This window comes from Lissotriton vulgaris, chromosome 2_1 (assembly GCF_964263255.1).
Source record: "Lissotriton vulgaris chromosome 2_1, aLisVul1.2, whole genome shotgun sequence".
In the NCBI taxonomy this organism is placed as follows: domain Eukaryota; kingdom Metazoa; phylum Chordata; class Amphibia; order Caudata; family Salamandridae; genus Lissotriton; species Lissotriton vulgaris.
This window is the reverse complement of record NC_141687.1, coordinates 844758903-844782236: the sequence shown is the minus strand read 5'-3', so window position 1 is coordinate 844782236 and position 23334 is coordinate 844758903. Positions and strand designations below refer to the sequence as shown.

General features: G+C 44.4%; 1 protein-coding gene and 1 pseudogene across 5 annotated transcripts in view; one reads left to right on the top strand and one right to left on the bottom strand.

The window, feature by feature from the left end:
- Window positions 1-23334, bottom strand: part of AGAP1 (ArfGAP with GTPase domain, ankyrin repeat and PH domain 1) — a 1113642-nt gene that overhangs the window by 324376 nt on the left and 765932 nt on the right. For all 5 annotated transcript variants that reach the window (XM_086956296.1, XM_086956297.1, XM_086956294.1 and 2 more), the window contains one exon: window positions 3540-3708. In XM_086956296.1, coding sequence (XP_086812422.1) covers window positions 3540-3708 — 169 coding nt within the window. The remainder of the gene's footprint in view (window positions 1-3539; window positions 3709-23334) is intronic.
- On the top strand, window positions 9149-9857 carry LOC147731276 (GTP-binding nuclear protein Ran-like; annotated as a pseudogene).

Sequence of the window (23334 nt, the reverse complement as noted above, 5' to 3'; positions counted from 1 at the left end):
TGCTATTATTATGAAGTCTGCCAGCATGTTCCCCATGACGTATTGGGGGTCTTGAGTGGAATGCTTATATCATTCTCCACTCGAGGAGTAACCGCTCTAGCTTTGCAAGTTCCTTGAAAGCTTCCTTATCCTGGTCCAGAATGCTGGGAAGCATAGGTAGATACAGGTTCGCCTTCTGTGATGACATCAGGTTTTCGAGGAGGAAGCATGATTTCTACCTCTCTTCCTTGAGCTGGACCCCAAACAGTCTGAAGCCATTTTCATTAGAGTATTGTACAAGGACAGGTTGTTCGGGGGCGAGGGCTTCAAGGGACAGTTGACATCACCTTCCTTCGAGAATTGTGCATCAAGATACGGCAATTCGTGATCAAACTAGCCTCTGCCTCTCCATATTAGAAGGTTCGTCCTACTAGTCATCAAAAAGGTCTTCCTGCTCCTTTTCGAGTGGCTGCGGGGTGAAAGGAGCCTCAATGTCAGGTAGGTCATCATCTAATTCCCTAGACTCTGAGGGTATAGTCTGGCTGTGGAATGCCCTCCAAGGAGGCGTTGAACTCCTCCTTACATTGGAGGAATGTCACTATTTTGGCGTCCTTTCCTCACTACCTCGAGCAAGCATTCAGCGTTGGTGGTCAAGTACTGTTTCCTTTTCAGAGCAGCCGCTTCTTTGTACTTTGCCTTCTTGTCTTTTTCCTTTGCACTGGCTGGCATTGAGGGTTGGTTTGAAGGCTTGCCCCCATTGGTGTCCTTTGGTCAAGACCCAGGCTGCTCTTTGTCTTTATGCCCACCTTCGGTCGGCAAGTGTTTAGTCGTTGAGGTGGCTCTTGGGACTTTAGAGTCTTTCGTTCCCTTCTGCCACTTGGTCTTTTTTAGGCATCTCTTGCTGCCATCTTTGGGGCCTGTGCTCTTTCAACATCTACAAGGTTCTTTTTAGCGTCTGACTCTCCGCCTTGTGCTGGCTCGGCTTCTTCATGGTTTCCTCTCCGTCACTGGAGAGGCACAGGTCTTTCAGGGTTTCTTGTGGTCTGTGGGTACCTGTCATGGTGAAGTGTGCTAGTTGCTGTTTCAGCCTCATCTTGGGAATCTTCGGTACGAATTCAGTACAGGCTTCCCATTCTTCGAGGTTGTGATCCTTGGGGAGACACAGGTAACAGACCCTGCGTGGATACCTCTGTGCGAACTGGAAGTGGCAGTTTGGGAAGTATTTATAGGGGATGTTCTCCATAACCCTTAGCTGCCCCTCTCCTCTGCATTCTCCAGCCACGTGGTCCTCAACGATTGTGTCCCCCAGTCGGGGTCCTGAAGTATTCCCACCTTGGTCTTCGGTGTTTCTTGTGGTAGTCAGTGATTTTCAGTCGACTCTCCCTTCCATCTACAAATTTTCCAAGATTCTTCGGGGTTCCTCCAGAGTGCTTCTAGATCTAATGGTGGAAAAAAGAATATGAAGATGGTGGCCACGCACAGGAGCTTTAAGGGCGCCATCTGATGTCACATAGGGAATGGACTTATCACAAAATGGTGGTCGACAACACCCGCACTCTGGAGGAAAAAAAAGAGAAGGACAAGATACGATTTCGGACTCGACCACAATATGCCGGGATAGATGCGCACAGCATGTGAATCAAGAAAAGGATTCATGCTACAAAAGTTACAATTTGCATGTCGACATGCTATTGCTTTCTGGATTGGACACTAAATAAGTTAATCTTCTGCCTTATATTGGAACTGAAAAGAAGTATCAGGGGTGCAAATCATGTCAATCTCATAGCATAGGAACATTTTTCACAAACCTGTAAGCAGTGCAAAAAGAGGTCCAAAGTGAATTATATGCTGCCTACAAACATTTGGGTAGGCCAGGTAACCCGGCCCTTGTTAAGTTACAAATTGCTAATGGGACACAACAACGAAATGACATTCCTATGAATTGAAGCTCTAAATATGGAGTGCAGAATGCGCCATGCCTTAATGCATGTTAGTTTATTATTGATCCGCACAGCAGCAGCCAGAACTGCCACCAATTTCACCCGGTCACAATGAGGATTAAGAAACTAAAGTGGCGAACATGACTTACAGTGAATGTATTTCAGTGGAGACTAAGCTTCACTCTTGTGAACAGTAATATAAAGCATGACCTGTTACTCTGCACTGACCCTTAATTCCAATACACAGTCACATCACCCAAGCCAGACGGTGCTTAATTTGTGCCAGTCTGCAGGTGGTGGGCACCAAGATTTGTCATCATCAGACTTTGACCCAGAGTAAGAGAGAGAAACGCAGAAGAGGTAGAGAAAATATGAAAGCAAAAGAACAGAAAAGAGTGACAGAGGGCGAATTCACTGATTTAAAAGAACCAACAAGAGAAATAAAGAGACAGGAAGTGTAGCGTGATTGACATGAGCTGGATTCAAAACCAAGTAGTCTTGGCAATCAGCAGTACTGAAGGTGGGTGTCTAAATAAATACGAGTCTCTGAACTTTTTTTTTCTCAACGTAAGCAACGTAACCAAAATCAGTGTCTGTAGTTCAGGGGCAGGAAATATGCCACCTATGTCTGACTAGCACACACAGGACATCAACATAAAAATCATTTGGTTAGACAGGAATTTAGCTATGTGTAGAGAGGCTATGCCTCTCCCTCCCAGTAGTGCTATGTGTTCTGACCCTGGATTCCTCAAAACGCTTGCCATACAGATACAACACAGGTTAAACTTCTCATTTTAAGCCCTCTGACTGGCTGGACATACTTGGTAGTACGGACAGGGATCATGACAAGTATTAACTATTATCCTCTTTAATCCAGATTTTGTGAATTCTTAAAGCTGTCCTGGGAGAGCCCTGCAAATATGCTGGATAGCATAGTAAGAACTGATAGATAGGAACTCAGATTTTGACTTTTGGAAATGGGAAGTAATGCTATTTTACGATCACTGGGTTATTATTGGCAAAGCTCTCATTCATGTGATAATGACTCACCTTTCAGTAACAAGTTAACGTCTTGTGCACCGTCTTCGTTCTACTGTACTAGGTAACCTGGTGCCATGACTAGCTGTAGCAAACAATGCAGAGATGTGAACTAGAGGGGCTTACGGCCCGAACATTCACTTGTCTTACCAAGGAAATGCGGTCTGGCTTCTTTGCTGCCCTATAGGGCAGACATAATTTGGAATAAGGGAGACTTTTTTTCACTCAACAAGACACATTTCATGAGATTGCTCCTCGGTTTAAGAGTCTGCTACTGAACAGCTTTGTCTTCCCATGGCAATCGGTGCACCGCATTGGAACACAGTCTGTTATGAGCAATCACAGAAATGGGGTACGGTCCTTGAATGGAGGTCTTAAGGGAAAGGTCAGCATTATTATCTACTTAGACAGCAATATTCAATCCAGGCTTTTGGATTTTCTATAGGTATCAAGCAACGCCCACAGCCTGCATAAGAAATACCACCGCCCCCCCCCCCCACTGCAAGCTGTGAATGCTGCTTCATACATACTGGGGTTTGAACACGCAGATCTTTACCATGTGCTGACAGGAGTCTTTCTTACCAGTAGTTGGAGAGATCTGCAGCCCACTGATGTCTTTGGTGAGGCCATTGGTTTTAGGGCTGGAAATCGGTGGACAAGCAGAGGTGGCCCGCGGCGGCCTCTTTCCAGGGACCTTCACAGTAGTTCTCAAGAGGTCGATCTCTTTCCCATGGACATTCTGCATATAATCCTGCAAAAGAGCGAGCGAGAGAGCAGTCATTGATGAGGTTCAGTTAACTCTTTTATAGGACTTTTATTTGATCATATTTTTCTATGTTTTATGGGACACCAGAAGGCATTTACATGGTTTACATTAAACAAAGCCAAGCAAATCAAACAGATGGCACAGTAATCAAAAGATTGAAAACAGACATCAGTGAACAAGAGTATGCAACCTTCCTTATGCATACTCTATTGGGCCGGACATTTAGCACCATTGCAGCATTGTGTAATTAAACATCTTTGTAGTTACTCGCAGGGAAATGTGAAGGACCCCCAGGCAAGAACCTGGGTTTGGGAGGGCACTACCATTAAAAAAACAAGCATTGGCAATGCCAATAGGTCTAGCTTTAAAGGAACGGTGTTTGTTAATGTGAAGAATTACAAGTAAATAGCATAGGAATGCAATAGAGTTCAAGCAAAGAACAGTAAAAGAATATTGGTGGAAGTTAAAAAGTAAGGTGACACTTGCACTGTCAAGCCAAACCTAAACATCCATGCAAATTAATGCCGGTCCTCCTCATCTCTGCTGCTGCTACAGAAAACAATCATACATTATCTAGTTATGTAAGGCACCTTTACAGCATTACAATGAAAGTTCAACCTCAGCCAGTTAGATAAATAAAGTGATCACAGCTGCAGTGGAGTGAAAGCATTTTATTTGTGGAAATACACAATTTATCCCCAATCAAAACATGTAATCCTGGCTCCCAACATGTGAACGGAGCCAAAGTCCCTTTCGAGTGATGCTCATATGATTCTAACTGGAGAGCACCTCGGATGACTGTGGATCACCCTGTAAAAAAGAAGAAAAAAAAACACAAAAGAGAGAGACAGCGGGAGGCCAGGTTCACATCCAGGTTGTGGCCCACCTGTAAAAACATGAGGCTGCTCTTTCAAAGCAACATGGAACAGCAATCAAAAAGGTATGTGGTGCAATGATGGTGGGAGAGGTGGGTTGGAATAAAAAAACAAATGACAAAAATATCATCGCAGGACAAAGACCCAAACACAGAGTCCGCCGGTGGATGTCCCACAGTTAAAAGCTAGCAAATCATTACCAATATGTAGCAAAGGAATGCTTAGGGAAGATATAGACAGAATGAAAGACCGCAAAATAGACAGATCTCTTCTGTCTAGAAAAAAATTGAATAGATGCATCTTGAATAGCTTCTTGGAGGAGAAGAAAGAAGGTTGGGTCTTGATGTTAATGGAAAGCGAGTCCCAGGCTGAAGTCCTAGCCCCGGAGAAGGAGCGGCTGTGAGACTCGAGATTAAAACATGGGCACCTCAATCTGTAGTGTGCTCTGGCTAGGCAGATGCTGCCACAGGCCCAGTCTTAAGGATGCACCAGATAAAAAAGGGTGGGAGGGAGGTGTGTGGAGGTGGGTGGCTGGTGTTGTTCCGAGTTATACACCCAATGATTTACTCTGGCCTTTACCTTTTTTTAAAAAGTTTTATATAGCGCGAACTAGACCCGAGGCATCGGGTATCAGAGTGCTTAACATAAGCACCACTTACGTTACAGACGGACACATTAATTTTTTTGTTCGGCACGTGGGATTAAGTGATTTGCCCAGAATCACAGGATGTTGAGTCGTTGCCGAGGCACGAACCCCGTTCCCTAGCATCGAGGTCGACCGTTTTAGCCGTAAGGCTACATCCTCTCCCCTTCAATCACTAAAGAAAGTTCTTGAGAAAACCCCCCCTCCGCCCCACTTCACCTCCCTCCCTTTTCAGTGAGCCACTTTGGGTCCAGGTGGGGAGGAGCAGATGGCAAGATTCCAGGAGTGATATAAGGGACTGAGGGCCTTGATGTGGAAGTAATCCTGTTCCAAGATGAATCATGTCATGGTGAACCAATCTTTGGCTTGTTGGAGGCTCTTGGAACCCCAGACTGCTCAGTGGCCTGGCTCCGGAATTAATTTATGATGTGGCCGTAGTCATTTTAGACAACACTGTGCATTCATAAGAACAGGGCAGTTTTGTTGTATTGATCTCCAGGACTTATTACTACATTCCTTGGGGTTTTGGGCAATGACCACCATGGGTGTAGAGCGCTTGGTTTTGACTATACAGGTTAAGTGGTGGCTTTAGAGAAATGCGCTATACACACTGCTTAAGGACACCTATGAAAGTGCAGAATCAAGAGGGGCTCCAGCCTTCAGAGTTGATAATTCCCCATCTTGGAGAAAACAACCTCACCTTCTGTGGAAGAAAAGGACTACAAGAATTTAATTTGTGGGAATTTAACTGGCTAAGTAAACTGTTCCTGAAAACTTTGCTGACATGGTCTTTTGTGATTCCCAGAAAGAATTGGGGCAGGTATTACCATCAAGGGGCCTTGAATGTATCACAACTGTGGGCTGAATGCTGAAATGGTCAAGTACTGTGGAGGCGCAGGACAGCTAAGGCATGTACCTGATAAGATAATTAGGACAAAAAACCTCTTTGCCCCCTTGTCGGGATTAAGTATACTGATACACATAACTGAATGGGAAAAATGTACCTATGAACAATTTGCTCAGTAACACAGATGAACACAATGGGGAATTTTCCTTCTGTGTTGTTTTCTCAGGTGTAGGCTCAGCAGGAGCAGCATATTGGGAGAGTGGGCTCTAGTCACATACCAACTTGGGGAGACCATACTTTCCAGAAAGACTAAGGGAGTCTGGGTAGTTTTGCCTTGATGTGACTAAAAGAGGCCGATAATGCAATTTCTGTAGTTGTATTACTGATGATAGCATATTGTAAATATTGCCTTTAGAATTTGTTTTTATCCCACAAATGACTTTGATCTAGAACTGAAGTGTAACAAATATGACCCTAATGATCCATACTGCAGGGGGTCTAGTGTCATTTTCCTTGAGCGGTATAAAACCCGCACTGGGCACCTCCTAGCCTACGCTACAGCACACCCCGTCTTAAAGGAACAGTGGGACTATGTCCAGGGGATGGGGGGAGGAATGAAAAGGGGTTTGGGATGAGGGTGGTAATCTAGTTTCTGCACCTAACGATTCAACCTGAGCCATATCCTCCAGGCAATATTGATGTTCTTCAGATGGGACCGACTCCTGCAGGCCACTTCTGATCCCAGGGGTTGGGGCAGGGTGAGGAGGCCCCAGAAATCCAAGAGTTTGTGGTGCACCCAAAAGAGAGAACAGATAACTTTATAAATAAATAAATAAATAACAAAGGGTGATATACTCTTTTCAACTTCCGGTTTCCATAAATGAAACGCAGCCACCACCAAAGGAATTCTTGTTAATCCCACTCCTAACCCTTAGGATTAGTGCTCTAAATGGTGGTTAATAAGGGTGAACTACCTTGCAGATGAAGGGTAGGGACAGTAAGCATATTGAGAAAAACAACAGAATGGAAAACGGTTTCCTATGAACAAATTGGGGATTTATTGCTTTACAGACTAAACAACATAACTTCCAGGTAATCCTGGCATTTAAAGGTAGCTCTCTAAGAAGGGAGAAAATCCAGTTGCATTTTTTCGTAGATGTGACTAGTCTGTCTGCTGTATGAGTAAAGGCTTTCAATGGGGTGAGGTGAGACTGAGATGTACCAGCAGGAAACATTTGCCAAACTCAAGTCTAGGTATAACTAGGGCATGCACCACAGTTTTCAGGTGTTTCCTGGGAATAAGACTCCTCTCATTTTTGAGGGGCCGGAGAAAGATATTTACAGCTATGGCCAAGTTAGGGGTATTTGGTACAAGAAACTTAGAGTGCTCCGGGGTGAAGCAAACTAGGAAATTATCTACTCCAAGAGGTTTTCATTTTGGCATTTTTTTTTCATTTGCAAACACCCCCCCTCCCTCTGACCCCAAAACCTTATTCACCTCTTCCAAATCCTACCAGATGTTTTAATAATCCAAAATGCCTCTTGTAAGGCTCCAGCAAACGATAGCAAAACTAAATTACACGCCAGACTGAATGACGGAGAGCAAAATCAAAAATCAACAAATCCATACTGGAGTTTGATAAATACTTTTATAAAGTGTCAGTTCAAAAATAGCACAATATCATCTTTTCCACTTCACTAGAGCCATTAAGCTACATTCTTTTAGGAGCATGACACAATATTTCTGTAATCAACAGGATAAGCATTTTGTAAGATTACATCTAAATAACTGGATTGCATGTATCTGCAAATGGCACTTAAAGGTGTCTCCGTAACACTTAACCCCGAGAACTATTTAACCAGGAAAAGTTTACTAACTTCTGTTTTTACTCTATGCCCAACTGCAAGGCCTGTCAATTTCTCACGAGCCATCTGGCTCCAGTTGTAGAACAGGGAGCGGGGCACCGCATAAACTCTTTAAAGCTGACCACCCTCACCCTTTCCAATTCCCTATATCTTATGTCTTTTAATTAATTTCAGGGGCTTACAGATCCTTAAGAAACCCCACTGCACTTCTTCCTTTCTATTTACCTACTAGTTCTTTCTAATGCTGGATGTGCCACCCCTCACCAAATGTATTTCGGCTAGAACTTGTATATCTTCAAGTTTCACTATCCTGTAACCCTAAATACTCTTAGTAATTTAAAGTCAACATACAAGATAACTGAAGCTATAACATTTTCCCCATGGATTTTCCATTACAAAGCAGAAGATCCAAGCTGAGAGGTTATCTTCTTCGCCCCTACAGAACCTGCCCACCACGTCAACATCTTGGCTGAGTGTGCTGCTGTCCTAAAGTAAGAAAGTTGAATCCCGTCAGAACAGAGATGAGAAGTCAAACTATCTTCCTTTTTTTTTGACATGCTACTTTTCTGTTTACAGCAAATTGTTGTTTCTCCGATTACATTTCTACGCATCCAGTTAATGGCCATGGCTTTCTGGTCCCCTCCAAACCCTGTGGGGCAATAAATAAGCCATTACAGTTCACACCTTCAACCACAGCTCTTATCCCACCTAGAGTCTATGAGGATACAGTGTGGTAAGGTCACGGACACATGCTCCTATCCAGAGATTGTTCCACTGCATATTCTCTACCTCCATTATTGATCGGTGCTGGGAAACAGTCTCAGCCGAACGAAGTGGAGGTGGGCAGCACAGCAACGGTGGTGTGCAGCAATCTAGAAACAGACTGGATTGAATCTGCAAACCACAACCATAAACCTCCTTCAAGGCTGGATGTATCTGTGAAGTCATCCAATATTAATCTCCTCAATATCCTACTGGCCTCCTTATCCATACCAATTCTGTGTCCTTAATGCACTAATCCACAACACTGCAAAAACAAGGTGTACCACATTTTTCCAAAAGTGGATAGGAGAACTGCAGGCCATACCCAATACATCCTTCCTTTTTAAATCATTTTCCTCATGCTGATATAACTTATATTTCTCACTTTCTGTGGCTTTGCATTACATGTAGCCAAACTTCACCAACGATGCAATGCATCTTACATCCTACATCCCAAAAAACTTCTATTGGACTATCCGACTTTTATGCGAAATCCCCACGGCTTTCCATGCAGAACCACAGATCCAACTCAAGATTGTTTTAGTTGCGGATGGCAGTACTGCCTAAATTAAGTTTCTCGCACGTTACTTGCCTGGAAAATTTGACAAGAAATATGTTGCTTCACTCAATGCCGAAGTCCATTCTCAGGTTTTCTACATCAACTGAGGCCCTATCAAATTCAATGCATGGCATACAGTCGGGTAGGAATAATTTGGCAGTCTACAAGATGGCTACTATATACAAGACCAGTGTGCCATTATTCTGCATGACATAACATGAAGAGTCATATACAAAAATGTTCTACATTGCCATTGAGCCCCTGTGCGAGTGAAAGAAAACATCCCCTTGTAGTGTGCAGCAATAAAGTGAATATTTTAGAAAGGAAAGTGAAAGCAAAGTTCATGGCCTACCACAGAAAGAGGCAGCTCTACAAAAGATCTTTTGAAAGAAACTTCAAGTTTGAGGAACCCTGCTTTAGCTTGCAAGAAAGCTAGTTGCATTATACAAGTTGGAGTTTGCAGCCATGCCCGCTCTTGCACCATCAGAAGATGCTAAGAACCCAGCAGTGTCAGCACAATATGAGCAAGATTTACAGACTGCCCATATCAGTGCATTGATAGGTAAGGATTACAATCAGTGAAGGGAGCTAAAGCCCATCGTCAGAGGTCTAGCTTCATAGGCGACTGTCTTGAGACATTGATGATGAATTATGTTTGCCACTTTATTATCTATCAGAGAAGATCGTGCTTGAATATTGGACCTGCGCAGTTAGAGGTTTTGGACTGCAATTACTTAACCCGTTACATTCCACATCTAATTTAATGACTGATGCAGGTACAACACATTTAGAAGCGAATCCAGTTTCTTTTTTGTTTAGACCATAATAAAGTTGTATTTCAAATACGCAAGGAAGGCTATCCCTGTCATCTTTCTAAGTATGGAGGAAGGTGTAATCTTTATTGATTATGTTGCAATGAATGCTAGTGCATCGTCTCATTAGGTTCTATTTTTTCCTTGATATGACGTCTGTGTGGCCCTCGGGATGTGAGCTTTTCCAACGCCTGCCTTAGTGACCAACTGAGATTGCTATCTGGGGTGGCAGGCCTCTGCTTCAGAGTCAACCTCAACCACCACAAGAGACAAGTAGACTACAGAGTTTTCCAGCCAAGGGTGTGCGAATATCTGAATATGATATTCCAATTCAGTCAGATTAATATCAGCATTTTCTGCAGACTCTGTACTCTGTGGCCCTGAGTGGACAATCTGTTGACCAAACTCACCAGTGCCTCCTTACACAACAATCACCCCCCATTAGACAACTGTTTGCCTGACAAACATACTGCCAGCACGAATGAAAAAAACTCAAAGAATTGATACTGTGTGCCCCTGGACCACCATATATTGAGCCGTATTTAGCCACACCGTCATATGACCCAAAATACAAACACAAAATCATGTTCATGATTCAGAGGAATAGCAGTCACATGGACACACTGCTGTTTATATCTAGGGTGTGTGTTGTATACCAAGGTCATTCCCCATCGTTCTCATCATTCAAATTCTGTGGCGAGGTTTTATCAGCCTTCCACGCTCCTGCTGTTCAGATGTCCTGCCAACAAATAGGAAGACACAGAGGTGGTGCAGAACCGACATTTTATTTCACTGTTCACTTTAAAATGTGCTAAACGTCTCAAATACTGGGCACACAACCAAGCAAGTAATAGCCATGGATTTGCCCGAGGTCATTCTTTCCTTGACCTGAATGTTCTACAAATAAATGCCCTTCAGATGCACCAGGATGTTTTAATATATTTGCCAACTCTGCTGCTGCTCAGTGGTCCTCTTTATGTTTTAATTCGACACAGAGCACCCAGCTTGGAATAGAATGCTGCTCACAATTTGAACCTCTGACCAGATTAGACAATTTATTAGGCTGCCAACTCCCACATAAATAAAATAACTGGGATAGTAATCCGTCCTGGAATGGGCCTACAAGACTAATTCCGTAAACCTCTTTTTCTGATTTTTTTCCCCTACTCACCTCTCTTATTTACTTTCAACGATCTGAAGTTCACCGACTAACTGCTCCATAGTCTGATGGGGTATTCTAAGCTCACGTCCTTTTCTTCAACCTTTCTCAGGTTTCTGCACAAATTCTTATTGTGTGGTGTTCAAACAGGTCCCTTCTAATATCCAACCTAACCAAAGGGCATATCTTTTCCCACACCTCCAAGCTGCCTCTTTTCTACATTCTTAGATTTACTCTCTCAGCACCCAGCAGAACTGCACAAGGGGTGGCTTTCATCACATTTACAACAATCATGTATGAATTTGCAGGGATAATGTGATCATACTCTCATTATCCGTGCAAGGGATCAAGAGAGGGCTTTAATGACAAAGTTCACATGATTTTTATAAACAGTTTAAGCTAATTATAGTTGAGGAGGCTACTGAGCTATTGGTTCGATATCCCCAGGCAACCGAATCTGGTCAAGGTGCGCATGGTGGCATTGTGGGGTCCAGAAAGGCCCTTGAGGATTCAAAAGCGGTCTAGCTAAGTATTAATCTTCACTAATTCCCAGAGCCAGCCTGTCCCTGGAGCGAAGGAAAGTAGTGAATGGCAGAAGGAGTGTTGACTGGAAAGCAGATCCAACAACATTCCACACAGCAGTAAGTGAGCAACATTGCTCATGTGCCCACCTTTGTTACCAACATGCAGAAGAGTGGGCATAGCATGAGAACCTGGATCTAAAGTCAAGAAATAAACAAAATTGCAACACCCGTGCACACAGCCAGATTAAGGAGCATAACCTTCCCATCATGGAGTTGGTGTTTTGATCCTCAAATAGATCTGCTCCATTAGGGACGATTGATGGTCATCCATTCCTACCTGCTCCTAGGCTGGACATACATCAACACCTACTGCTTTGACTGCAAGTGACAAGGTAAATAGAGAGTCCCCACCTTCAAGAATCTGACCCCGAAGGACAGAACATCTGTGTGAGGCAGAAGCAGAAATTGATTTTCTGAGAGGTACCTCTGCCAAGAGTGGTAGGGAGAGAATGTTATCCCCAAGTGAATGTTGCACAGTTATTCCGAAGCATGTGACGTTGTTTATACCATTTAATTCACTAACCTAACCTCTTGACAAAATTGCCCCTGTGGATGTCCTTCGGTTCAGGGCGTGAGATTAATGAAGACCCTGACCATGGCACACAACCACTAGGTGTTGTCTAGGTTTTATTTCGTATGCTGGGCAAGATAGTTCAGGGTCGTTTCCCTTTTCACAGGTCTCATTATTCCCCCACCAAATCATAGATTTTGTCTCTCCACTCCTGTGTCACCTACCTGTGGCAATAGAAATCACCTTTGGGAGTGAATTGGGGGTGGTGGGTGGGTTCTAATGGTTTAATGGGACTATATGCAAGCTCACTGCTAGGGCAGCATCAAGAAAGTTACTACTCGCTTCCGGCCAAGCCATCATTGTGAGATCGCCTCGAAGCCCAACTGTTAGAATGCGATCATAGAAGATTAAAGTCCTGCAGCCTGTGAGGCACTTGCTTTGTGGATAAATGTAGGACTTTACTCTCTGGCTCTGCCAACTGGGCACCTTTCATCACTCTTCGACCTAACAGCGCAAAAGAAAGAGACCAGAATAAAAACGGGTCTTCCAGGTGGCGATCCGTCGCATGTTCTCATCTGATCATCGAGTACAAACATCCCTTCAGCCAATCAAATTCTAGTGCTAATGAAAGGACAGCGGCGGCAAAGAATTATCATATGCAAATGGAGGTGACCTGACCAGCCTCCCTAACCCCTTTCCTCCTGCTACCTGCTGAACAAGCTGATCAGAGGGAGCGCTGCTGAAAGAAGAAAGGGAAAATAGACCCTTGAGCGAGGCATGGGGCTAATTCCCAGCCAAGTACTTTGTAAAGCGCACTTAACAAGTCCCAGGGGCCCACTCAACGGCGGGCCACACCAGAAGGGCCGTCTTCTACCCCTCAACAGCTTGAGAAAGGCAGTAATTGCCTTCTCATTTGCATCCTTCTCCCCTGCTGCTCGTCCAGAGCCTCTCAATGCCTGGTGACTCAGAAGAAAGAAAACAAGCCTGTGTTCTAAAAGAGGGTGGGGAATTTAAGGGGGTCCCTCTATTCTCAGCCAAGAGCGCGAATATACAAAGCTCTGAACCCCCAACCTCTATCCGACCTCGTTCAGACAGCCAGCCTCAAATAATACACTTTTCTCCTCTGCTTGTGTATTTTTCGGCATCTTCCCATTTCGCTCCTAATTGCGTTGCATCTATTGCCATACACTTAATTAGCTGCAGTAATGTGATTTCCTGTTACATAGGCAAGCAATTAAGAGCTATGATTGAGTTTCATTCAATTAGCCTCAGCAAACATTCTAATTGATGTCCCAGATGCAAATGAGGTGCGGTAACAGTGGCCCGCCAGCGAGCCTTTCGGCGTCAGAGAACCCCCTCTGGTGGGATAGTATGTTCGGCACCAACATAGAGACCACGCTGGGCATTCTTGGCACGGATTGGGAAAATGCGGAAAGAGATAAATGTATTGGCACAGTAATGCTCTACTGTATTCTAGCTGTAATGCATCCACACTTCTTTCATTACAGTGCTTAGCTCTCTATTGTGGCTTACAAGACCTGGATTCAAGGGAGGGTTTTACACTGAACTCCAATAACCAAGCTATGGTTTCCTCTTGCCTTTTGGATCTGACCGGAACTCCTCTCCAGGTTTTAGAGTCTAGATTCTGTGTGAGTAGGAAGGTGTGCACTGTTGACTGACAGTAGACCCAATACTCAACCAATATGGCCTTCTTGTTCACACATGTTGAAGAGTTGAACATAATGCATGTGGCAAACCATATAAAGAATGGCTAACCTGAACCAAGAGAGATTCTGCAAGCCAATTTTGTTAAAAAACAACTGTTACAAAAAAAATATTACAAAATCTCTCCAACACAGATAATTTCGGGCTATTCTGAGGCTGGATTAAAGCAGCAGATGACAATACTTGTGACCAAGATACAGTGTGTATCAGTTGGATGTCATACTTTAGCTTCTCTGATATCGCACCCACTTCCTCATGGGAATTCTGCACCTTTTGTTAGAATAATAAGTTGACTTAGGGCTAAATATCTGGTAGTAACGGGAAACGTGAAGCCCTCTCCCAGCATTTTCCTATTTTTGCCTTTCCATGTTGTGGCCAATGAATTTCTCATTTTTTACTCAGGAACTGGGGCATCCCACAGACAACGGCTTGACTTGCACAACTAATACATTCAATTGCCCTATCTTTTACTCTTTTAGTGTAGTTCAGACAGGACTCCTGGTTGAATGTGGGTAGCTACAATAAGGAAAGAGGTAAACAACGTTATGATGCCTAAGCCAAAGGATTTCTTAGCCACATGATAGAGAGACACGTACCAGTCTCTTCCACCTATAGCAAAAATCCTCGGAGCCAAATATTGATCACAAGAATTCTCATTTACGTGGTATGCAGCCAGGGCATGAGGATAGAGCTTAGCATTGTTCTGAGAGAAAAGCATGTGCATGGCACACCTTTTATCAGATATTGACCTCTTCATCACTGTCAGTGTGGAAGCTGATGGAGGGTGCTCTGTCCTTGGGGGCTCAACCTCGATGGGAACAATCAGTCAGTCTTCACCTGAAAACATGTTCTTAGCCCTCCTGAGCGCTTTGTCCGGAATCAAGAGATTACCTTTAGCCCGTCTACGAATATAGCATCAATGTACCAACAATGCAAGTGCAGCTTAGCATGAGTAACCATCAGTCTGCCATGTTGGGGGTTAAGTGCTAACTTCTGACTACACAGTTGCTGTATTCTGGTTTGTGGTGGCTGCCAGGTCAGCACCTGCTTTTCTGAATGTGTTAAGCCCTCAAAGTTGCTTCTCCTTCAGAGTCAACTTTGTGCAATCAGTCCCAGAAGCAGAATGCTCAGCTCTAGAGGCTGATTGTTTCCCTTCATGTGCTATGCAATCCATTCTGGCGCTGCGATCTCAGTGCTCCCAAATCTCAATGTTGCTTGCACAGTTTTTCATGTTTACTGCCAATTATCACCTGCTGTTGGGCACTTGAACCAAAAAGGCATCCAAAACAGCTGTGCCTTGCACGTTATCCGACTCCTGAGCTCAGATTTTGTGCCAGCACGACATGATGGGTAGTGAGAGCCCCTCAATAAAATATTAACTTTAAATGAAAGGAGGCAGACAGCACTTCCTGCCAGCAGAGGGCACCGAATGAAGTCTCTTTTTGGCCCCCAGAGACTCCTTTGGCACTCAGATTTACAAGTGTAATAGAAGATTAGTGAACAATTTAACACTGGGTATATGTTCATTGTGCGACAGCAATCCTGATTGTCAACGTATTACAGTATTTCAATCTTATTGTTACTCCAATATAATAATAAAATAGTGAGAGCTCTTTCTGGTGAACACTATCTCACTACAGATTCCTCACCCTGAGAATATCCCCAGGTACCAGAGTAGATCTACAAAACTCGAAAGCAGTGGTCCTGCATGCTGGTAGATGGCACGGCGAGACTCTGGGTCGACCTCGTTCTGCCCATGAAGGGACGATTGGAGCCACATTAAAGCTTTATCCATTCTCAGTGATGTACGCTTATTCATGCCCTCAGACGTGGAGTCCATCAGCGTACTTGAAGAACCAGTGAGCAAATTCCTAAAGTGGGACCTTTCACAGAACCGAGAGCACCGAGTGTGGGCTGCGGCTGCCCTCACCTGCCCAGGCGAGGCCTGGCGCACGCATCTGTCTGTCCATCTTTGCAAGTGCGACGCAGTCACTTGTCCTGCACTTGACAGGCAGACAGAGCTATTGCAGAATAGCGTCTGGAAAACATGCAAAACAAAGCCAGCGGAGCGTGGCGAGGAAAAAAACAAGGGAACACTCCCTAAAAACAAAGGCCCCTTCCCATTGCTTATGGAGTTCAAAGGCATAACATATAGCAGCCGGCAGCAAATGGAAACCGCACTAATTTTAAAGCCATAAAAAGCGATGAAGGGCCCTGCGGGGCAGGACAACACTGCGGCGCGGCGCCTAAATAAGACACGCTTCATTTCGTTCACAGCTTAGCCTAATGTCAGAGCAGCGCTTTCCTAGCCTAGAGTTGTACGAGGCAGCGCGGGCCGCGGAGGCGACACTCTCAGCCGTTCGGGGGGCCGGGGCGACATCGCTGTTGATTAGAAAATTTTTCAGTTTTGACAAGCACTTAATGAGCACAAATCGCGCCGTGATTGGTTTCCATTCGGGGGCCACAGGCACACCTGGGCAGAAACGACTTTTGCTTCTGCTGCTCCATTTCTCAGACCTTTAGCTTGACTCTCCCGGCGCCGCGCAGACCTCTTACGTCACTCTGCAATACGTCCCCCTACCTCCCTCCTTCACCACTGCAGCATTCCCCTGCTCTACCCTCCGCTCTTCTCGGCCTCACTTCTCGCCTGCCCTCTCTCTGCAGCCCCTTCAATTGTTTAAAAAAAAAAAAAAAATCGAGTTTTAAATAGTGCGACCTAGACCCGAGAAATCGGGTATCAGGGCGCTTTATATGAGCACCACGTTCGTTCCAATTCTCTATCTATTCCCCGTTCCCCAACTCTTACCCTCCCCTTTGCTCAAATTGTTCCTCTCTCCTACACTCAAACTCCTTTAAGCCACCAACCAGAATAGTTCTTTCTACATAACCTTTTCACTCCTTCTCTTTCCCTCACTCTCTCTCGCACCCCCAGATGCATTGCTCTCTATCATGCACATCTATTGTAAATATCCCCATGCTCGCGCTGTGTCTCCAGCTGCTTACTGCTCTCTCTTAGCACTATCCATCATGCTCCTCTCCAGCCCCACGACTATGTTCACCTGTCTGTCCCATCTCTCTTCAGGGCCCTTCTATTCCTAGGTCCAGGTCACTCTTATGGGTTCTTTTCTTGACATGTCTGCGATCCTCTACCTTTCTCATCTCCTGTGACTCCACTCCACTGTGTCCTCGACCTGTCTTCAACCGTCTAACTTACTCGCACCTCACTGCGGCAGGACAGTCCCACTGTCCGGTTCTCCTCTTCTTCCCTTTCTACTCTCACTCCAAACAGTTCCCCAAGTCGGTCTTTTTTATTTCTTGCTCACGTTTTTTCTTCATCATTGGTCTCGCTTCGCTTTCCACCCACTCTTTCCCAGTATCTTCTCTTCCCTAGTCTAAGAGCTTCACAGCTTTTCTTTTAGGACCAACTTCTCTTTCTCTTGGCCTAAGCAACGAGATGCTGTAGAACTCATGGCCACAGCACCACCACGCACGCACTTTACAAACAAACATATGTTATAAAGTGTGTTGAGTTCACAGCTGAGTGAGAAAATAAGGAAGACCAACAGATTCATTTCACAATTCCTGCCGCTGTTCAGCGCCAATAACAAAAGCGACCACATTTTCAAACACTAGTTAGCTGGGGCGTGGAATGCAAAATGCTCAGCCATGCCTTTTAGCCCAGGAGCTACGTATACCACTGTTAGTGCTGATGGGTTATGAACGGCTCATTGGGTTCTGTACGCCTCACATTACACCCACGCCAAGGCGAGAAAAACTGAATTTTGTAGGACAACTATCAACACCATCAATGTTGGTGACAGAAATCAGAGGAAACAAGAACACCACACAGTAGTTCCTCATTTTTGTGTCATTTTACATCTTTTGTTGTAGAGCCTCTGTCAAGAGTACCTCCTTGTTCATCAGTCAATCTGAAGATTTATTTATTTATTTTCGAGATTTTTATTGCGCAAACAAATACCCGAAGGTGTCTCGGCGCATGTGGCGGATAGAGAGACCGAGCATCAGGCTTACTGGTTGAACAACCATGTCTTTAAGAGCCTACGAAAGCTCATCAGATTGGGGGCAGTTTTTATTGTGAGTGGCAGAAGGTTCCAAAGTTTGGGTGTGGCAACCAAGAAGCGCCTGTCTCCCCAGGTTGCCGTTCTCGTGCGAGGTACCGGAAGCAGGCAGGTGTTTGGCGGATCTCAGCTGTCTCTTGGGGCTATACAACTGGAACGATTCAATCAGAAACTTTGGACCGACGCCATGCACTGCCTTGTAGGCGATGCAGAGGGCCTTGAATTTAATACGGCCCTCTACTCTTAGCCAATGCAGGTGACGAATGGCTGAGGTGGTTGGCTGACGGCGGGGGATGTCAAGAAGAATTCTTGCAGCCGCATTCTGTATGGACTGCAACTTAGATAGAACAAGTTTCTGAGTATTAAGGAAGAGGGCATTCCCATAGTCAATTTTGGAAAACACTAGGGTGGAGACCAGGGTCTTCCCAGCTGAGGTGGGGAGGTAAGGCAGTATTTTCCTGATTTTCTTTAGAATAAAGAACGCAGATGACACAACCTTGTTGACATGAAGGTTAAATGACAACTTGCTGTCAAAAATGACTCCCAGGTTTCTAGCCTTTTCAACTGGGACAGGTGGAGAGCCCAGCTGGTTAGGCCACCAAGTGGAAGACCAGTCCGGGGAGAGTTTACCAAAGGTCATGACCTCGGTTTTGTCTGAGTTAAGCCTCAGACAATTGGAGGACATCCAGGTACTGACAGCAAGCATGGCCCTTTGAAAATTAGCTGCCACAGCTGGGCCGTCCTTGTGGATCGCCAGAACCAGTTGGGTGTCGTCTGCGTAGGATGCAAGTCGCAACCCATGGGCCTTTATTACCCTCGCTAAGTCTGCTACATAGATATTAAATAGCGTTGGACTTAGCGAGGAACCCTGTGGAACTCCACAGGGGAGTGCAGAGACAGGAGAATAGGAGTTACCCAACTTCACTGTCTGGGTACGGTTGGCCAGAAAAGATGAAATAAGATCTCTAGCCGTACCGTTTATCCCCAGGGCTGTGACACGGTCGACCAGAATAGCATGGTCGACCGTGTCAAAGGCTGCGGACAAGTCCAGAAGGATCAGGACAGCCGCACCTCCCTGGTCCATAATAGCTCTGATCTCGTCTGAGGCCTTTATTAAAGCGGTCTCGGTTATATATATATGTGCTCTGTATTTCTATAGTGTAAAACATATTTAAACTTTACAAAAACACACAGACACTGGATGATGTCATCAGTGATGTCATCAGTGATGTCACTGACCATGTCATGAATGATGTAATATGTGACATCATCAGCATTGGATTGCGGATGCGCAAAATATATAGTTAGTGCAACTAACTATATGTGGAATTTCATTGGTTTTATATCAATAAAATGTCCAGCTAACTATATAGGAGGAATTTCAATGGTTTTTTATATGTTAATTCCTAACTATATAAGGCCTAAAACCTATGGTTTTTTTCAGTGAATATATATATATATATATAAAACAATTTGCAGAATTAAGGATAATTTCATTATGACCCAGCCCGGCAGTGACTTCTATCACTGCGGTGACGCCCGATGCAGTATTTTGGGCTGTTCCAAGCATAATGATTGGCGGCCTCCCAATGAAATGAAATGTGCATGTCAGTTTGGCCGTTTCGTTTTCACTGCGCCAACCAGAAGTATACTCCTCAAGTTCCGCTCTGCATGTTCGCTAAGGGAACACCAACTCATCCTCCAAGTCTCTGTGTGAACGCCGTGTCTGCTTGCACTATTCAATTCAGGTGCAGCTGTCATGCTGTTCACCAATACGCACAACATGAAAGCAGCACCAGGATTGGTTTAGTTGGTGGGCGACATAATTTCACTGCTCCCAGACTCCCCAAACTCTCAACATTGGATAGTGTTCTCTCGCGCCACCTTTCACCTGGTACACGGCTCCATCTACAGAGGCATAGCACTTCCTTCAGCCGTTCCGTTAAGCACTTTCCCTGGACTCCCCCCAACTCCCCCAAAAAAGAACACAACTGTTAGAGTAAAGCGTGAGTGGATCTGATGGAGGGGCTTTTAGCAAATCACAGCTGTGTGAACAAGGAGTGTTTGTGCTTTTTTGGAATGTGGAGGTGTGGGCGGGGAAGTACTGCAGTTTAAACCTGGTATGATTAGCTAAAGGAGTAAGCAACAATGCCATTTCACATCTCACCATTTGTTAGCTTCACCAGCCGCCACTGGGTAGGTCTTCTGCAGAATTATCTGAAACATAACTAAGTACGCAGCATTTTTCTTAAAACGGTGTGTGAATGTTTTTTGATGCGTGAACAGCTCGCTATTTTAGTCAAGTTAGCACGTATGGGGGAAGAGATCAGCGAGTGATCAGGATGAATTCTGCTTTTGGGTTGGATGCGCAGAGTTGAAGGTACTCCGACATTCAGGATTGAATTATGCAGAAGCAAGATCAGTGATGGAGGTTCATGAATGATAACATTTTTAGACAAAGCTTGTTCTTATTAGCATACTTGTATTTGGAGATGTCTTGTTTGGTAGGAGTATTTACAGAGGGACAGAACAGTGTGCATGCTGAAGAGCCCGGGGATAAGTATTGACCCATAGCGCACACCACCAGTGACTGAGATGAGATTGCGAGATTCGATGAACAGATCTGAACAAATCGCTGTCTGTCTGAGAGAAGGGATATAAACCAATTTAGGGTAGTTTGTGACATGTTCTTATATGAAGAGAGATCTCTAGTAGGGCTTTATTATTAATGGTAATAAAACCCCTGATAGGCAGATGAAGCTGAGATTATTGGTGTATGTGACCCTCAGAGCATTATCCACCTTTGAATCGTGGGAGATTCAGTACTGCATCATAAGAACAATTTGGGCTCACAAGAGGAATGGAGTAGCTTTTTGTAGTGCTTGAAATGGAACTACAGAAATGAAGACAATCTCTGTAGTAAAGAACCTATCCGCTATAGAGAAGTGCTGGCGCTTTCCCATTTAAAGTTACACCCCTGCTGAGGAGAGCAGGTGGTACTCTGCCTTTCAAATTAAACAGGTGCAGATATTCAGTACCTGACAACTTAATGCATGTGTTGATGCCAAGTATTTTGGAGTTGGTTGGCGGCATTTGCCCTGAGGACTTTCCCAGGAAAAGAAAGTGGACGATGTGTCTATATCTGGAGAAGGCCAGTGATATGGACAACTTTTATGGTTGATGAGGAGATGCCTCTGAGAAGAAAGGCAAACAATATACCACAGAGAGGTCTGCAGTATTCAACGAAACGTGGTTTAATGATTGCAGAATAATATAAGAATTAGAGGCTATTTTTCAGGGAGTCTAATATAGCAGAAAGGCTTTGAGGATGCTTGAAGTTTCGAACTTTGGCCAGTCTGCGTTGATTTTCTTAATGAAGTATTCAATCGTGTCTGTGGCTTTTTATTTGGGTGTGAGATGATGAAAAAGTATCAACAGTTTTGAAGTGTGCCTTACTTTCACGCTTAACTTTAAGATCACGAATTTCACTTACACTGTGTTTTCTTTTCGGATTCTTTAATGCAGTCTTGAAATAGTGGAGAATCAGTTTAATGTTTTGTTACATTCATAAATTAGTCCTATTGGAGTTGAGTTCAGGTGTGTGTGTACCAGAGTAGGCACCTTCGGATTAACTGTGGGGCACAGAGGCAGGTGTGGTGGCTTGTTACGATCTGGAGGGAGAAGGTGTTGGTGGAGAGTAGTTAGGATCATGTGTGTGGGAGAGAGGCAGCGTAATTTCTTCTGGGGTTATCTATTTGCAATTTTGTGTATTAGCGTGAACTACGTTTTTTAAAAATTATGTTTATTGGCATTTAAAGTACAGAAACAATCCGGGGCTGCGGCCTCGCAATACCAACAAGAGCCGGCAGATTAGGGGAGGAAAGCGCTTCCATCATATCATGACATCACATTAGCCATCTTTACAGGTTACATAGTAATAGCATCTTGGCAACAACTAGTCTTCGATAAAAAGTCCTGGTGAAGGCAGGAGAACAACTTTCAGGTATTCATGGTAAAATGAGACACTCCGTATATGACATGCCGACACACGTAAGGGGTCTGCTGACTTCTCTCTAGAAAGCAATGTATGTTTGGGTCTTTTTCCCAAGAACGTACAAAGCGGGGACAAGGATGTGTTGGGGCCTTTCATCTTGTCTTTAGGATGGAAGGAAGTCTCGTGAGAGCATACAAGCCAGAAGTGTCTCCCAAATATCTTTAGGGCGGGAGGTTAGGGCATGCACTGTTAGTAAGTGGCCGGTTGTTCCTGGCAGCACACTGCCTCCCGCAACTAGGATGTGACCCGGGCACAGACGTCCTCCCCCAGGTGTCGGGCAACCTGGCGTTTGGCCAGGAGCAGAGTGTGAACTAAGTTTAGATGAAGTTGCTTATCCTTTAATTGGCAATCTGTCTGAAGAAAGCGATACAATCATGAAGAGTATTGCATGACAATCAGATCAGTATTGTGACCTAAAATTGTGCTGCTCTTGATGTGTTGGAAAGGTAGTGTGACAGGGTTGCAAGTAAAGCTTATGAACACAAACAAGGCATCACATATGTTCTATTAGTTGGAATTTCCCTGCACTTTGTCGGTGTTACTGATATTTGCTTAAGTGATGTGTTCAATTAAGTTAGAAACAAAAGTGCTTTTTATAAACCTTCAGGCTGGCAAATCAAATAGAAAATAAAGATATGGGAGGGCGTGCGGGCTAACCAAGTAGTGCGAAATCCAAAGAAAAAGAGGCTGCAATGTAAGCTGGAGACGGGATTAATAAATAATGGCCATCACCCATTCTACAGGTATATCACAGTTGTGAGATAGTGTACTGATTAGGGATGAGCTTATCAAAAGCAAAAGGCAAAGAAGGCATGTACCATGTCTTTATGACTAGGAGCCAATTAATGGCATCAGGTTGTGAAAGTTAAAACTGTACGCTATCAAAGATTTTACAAATTTCCTTTATATGCCAAATAACCAGTGAAGCATCTACGCTTAAACACAAGCACATAATTTAGTTCACCAGATCACTCATCAACGCCCAACCTCATTACACTGTGGACTGTACTTCGGCCTTCCCGGGAAAAAAAAATCTAATTACATTTGATACTAAACCAAGCTGGAACACAGTCTATAAATTAAAAAGAGGCGACCACATGCAGGTAGGCCTGCAGTTTTGCAGTTGGCTACAGCA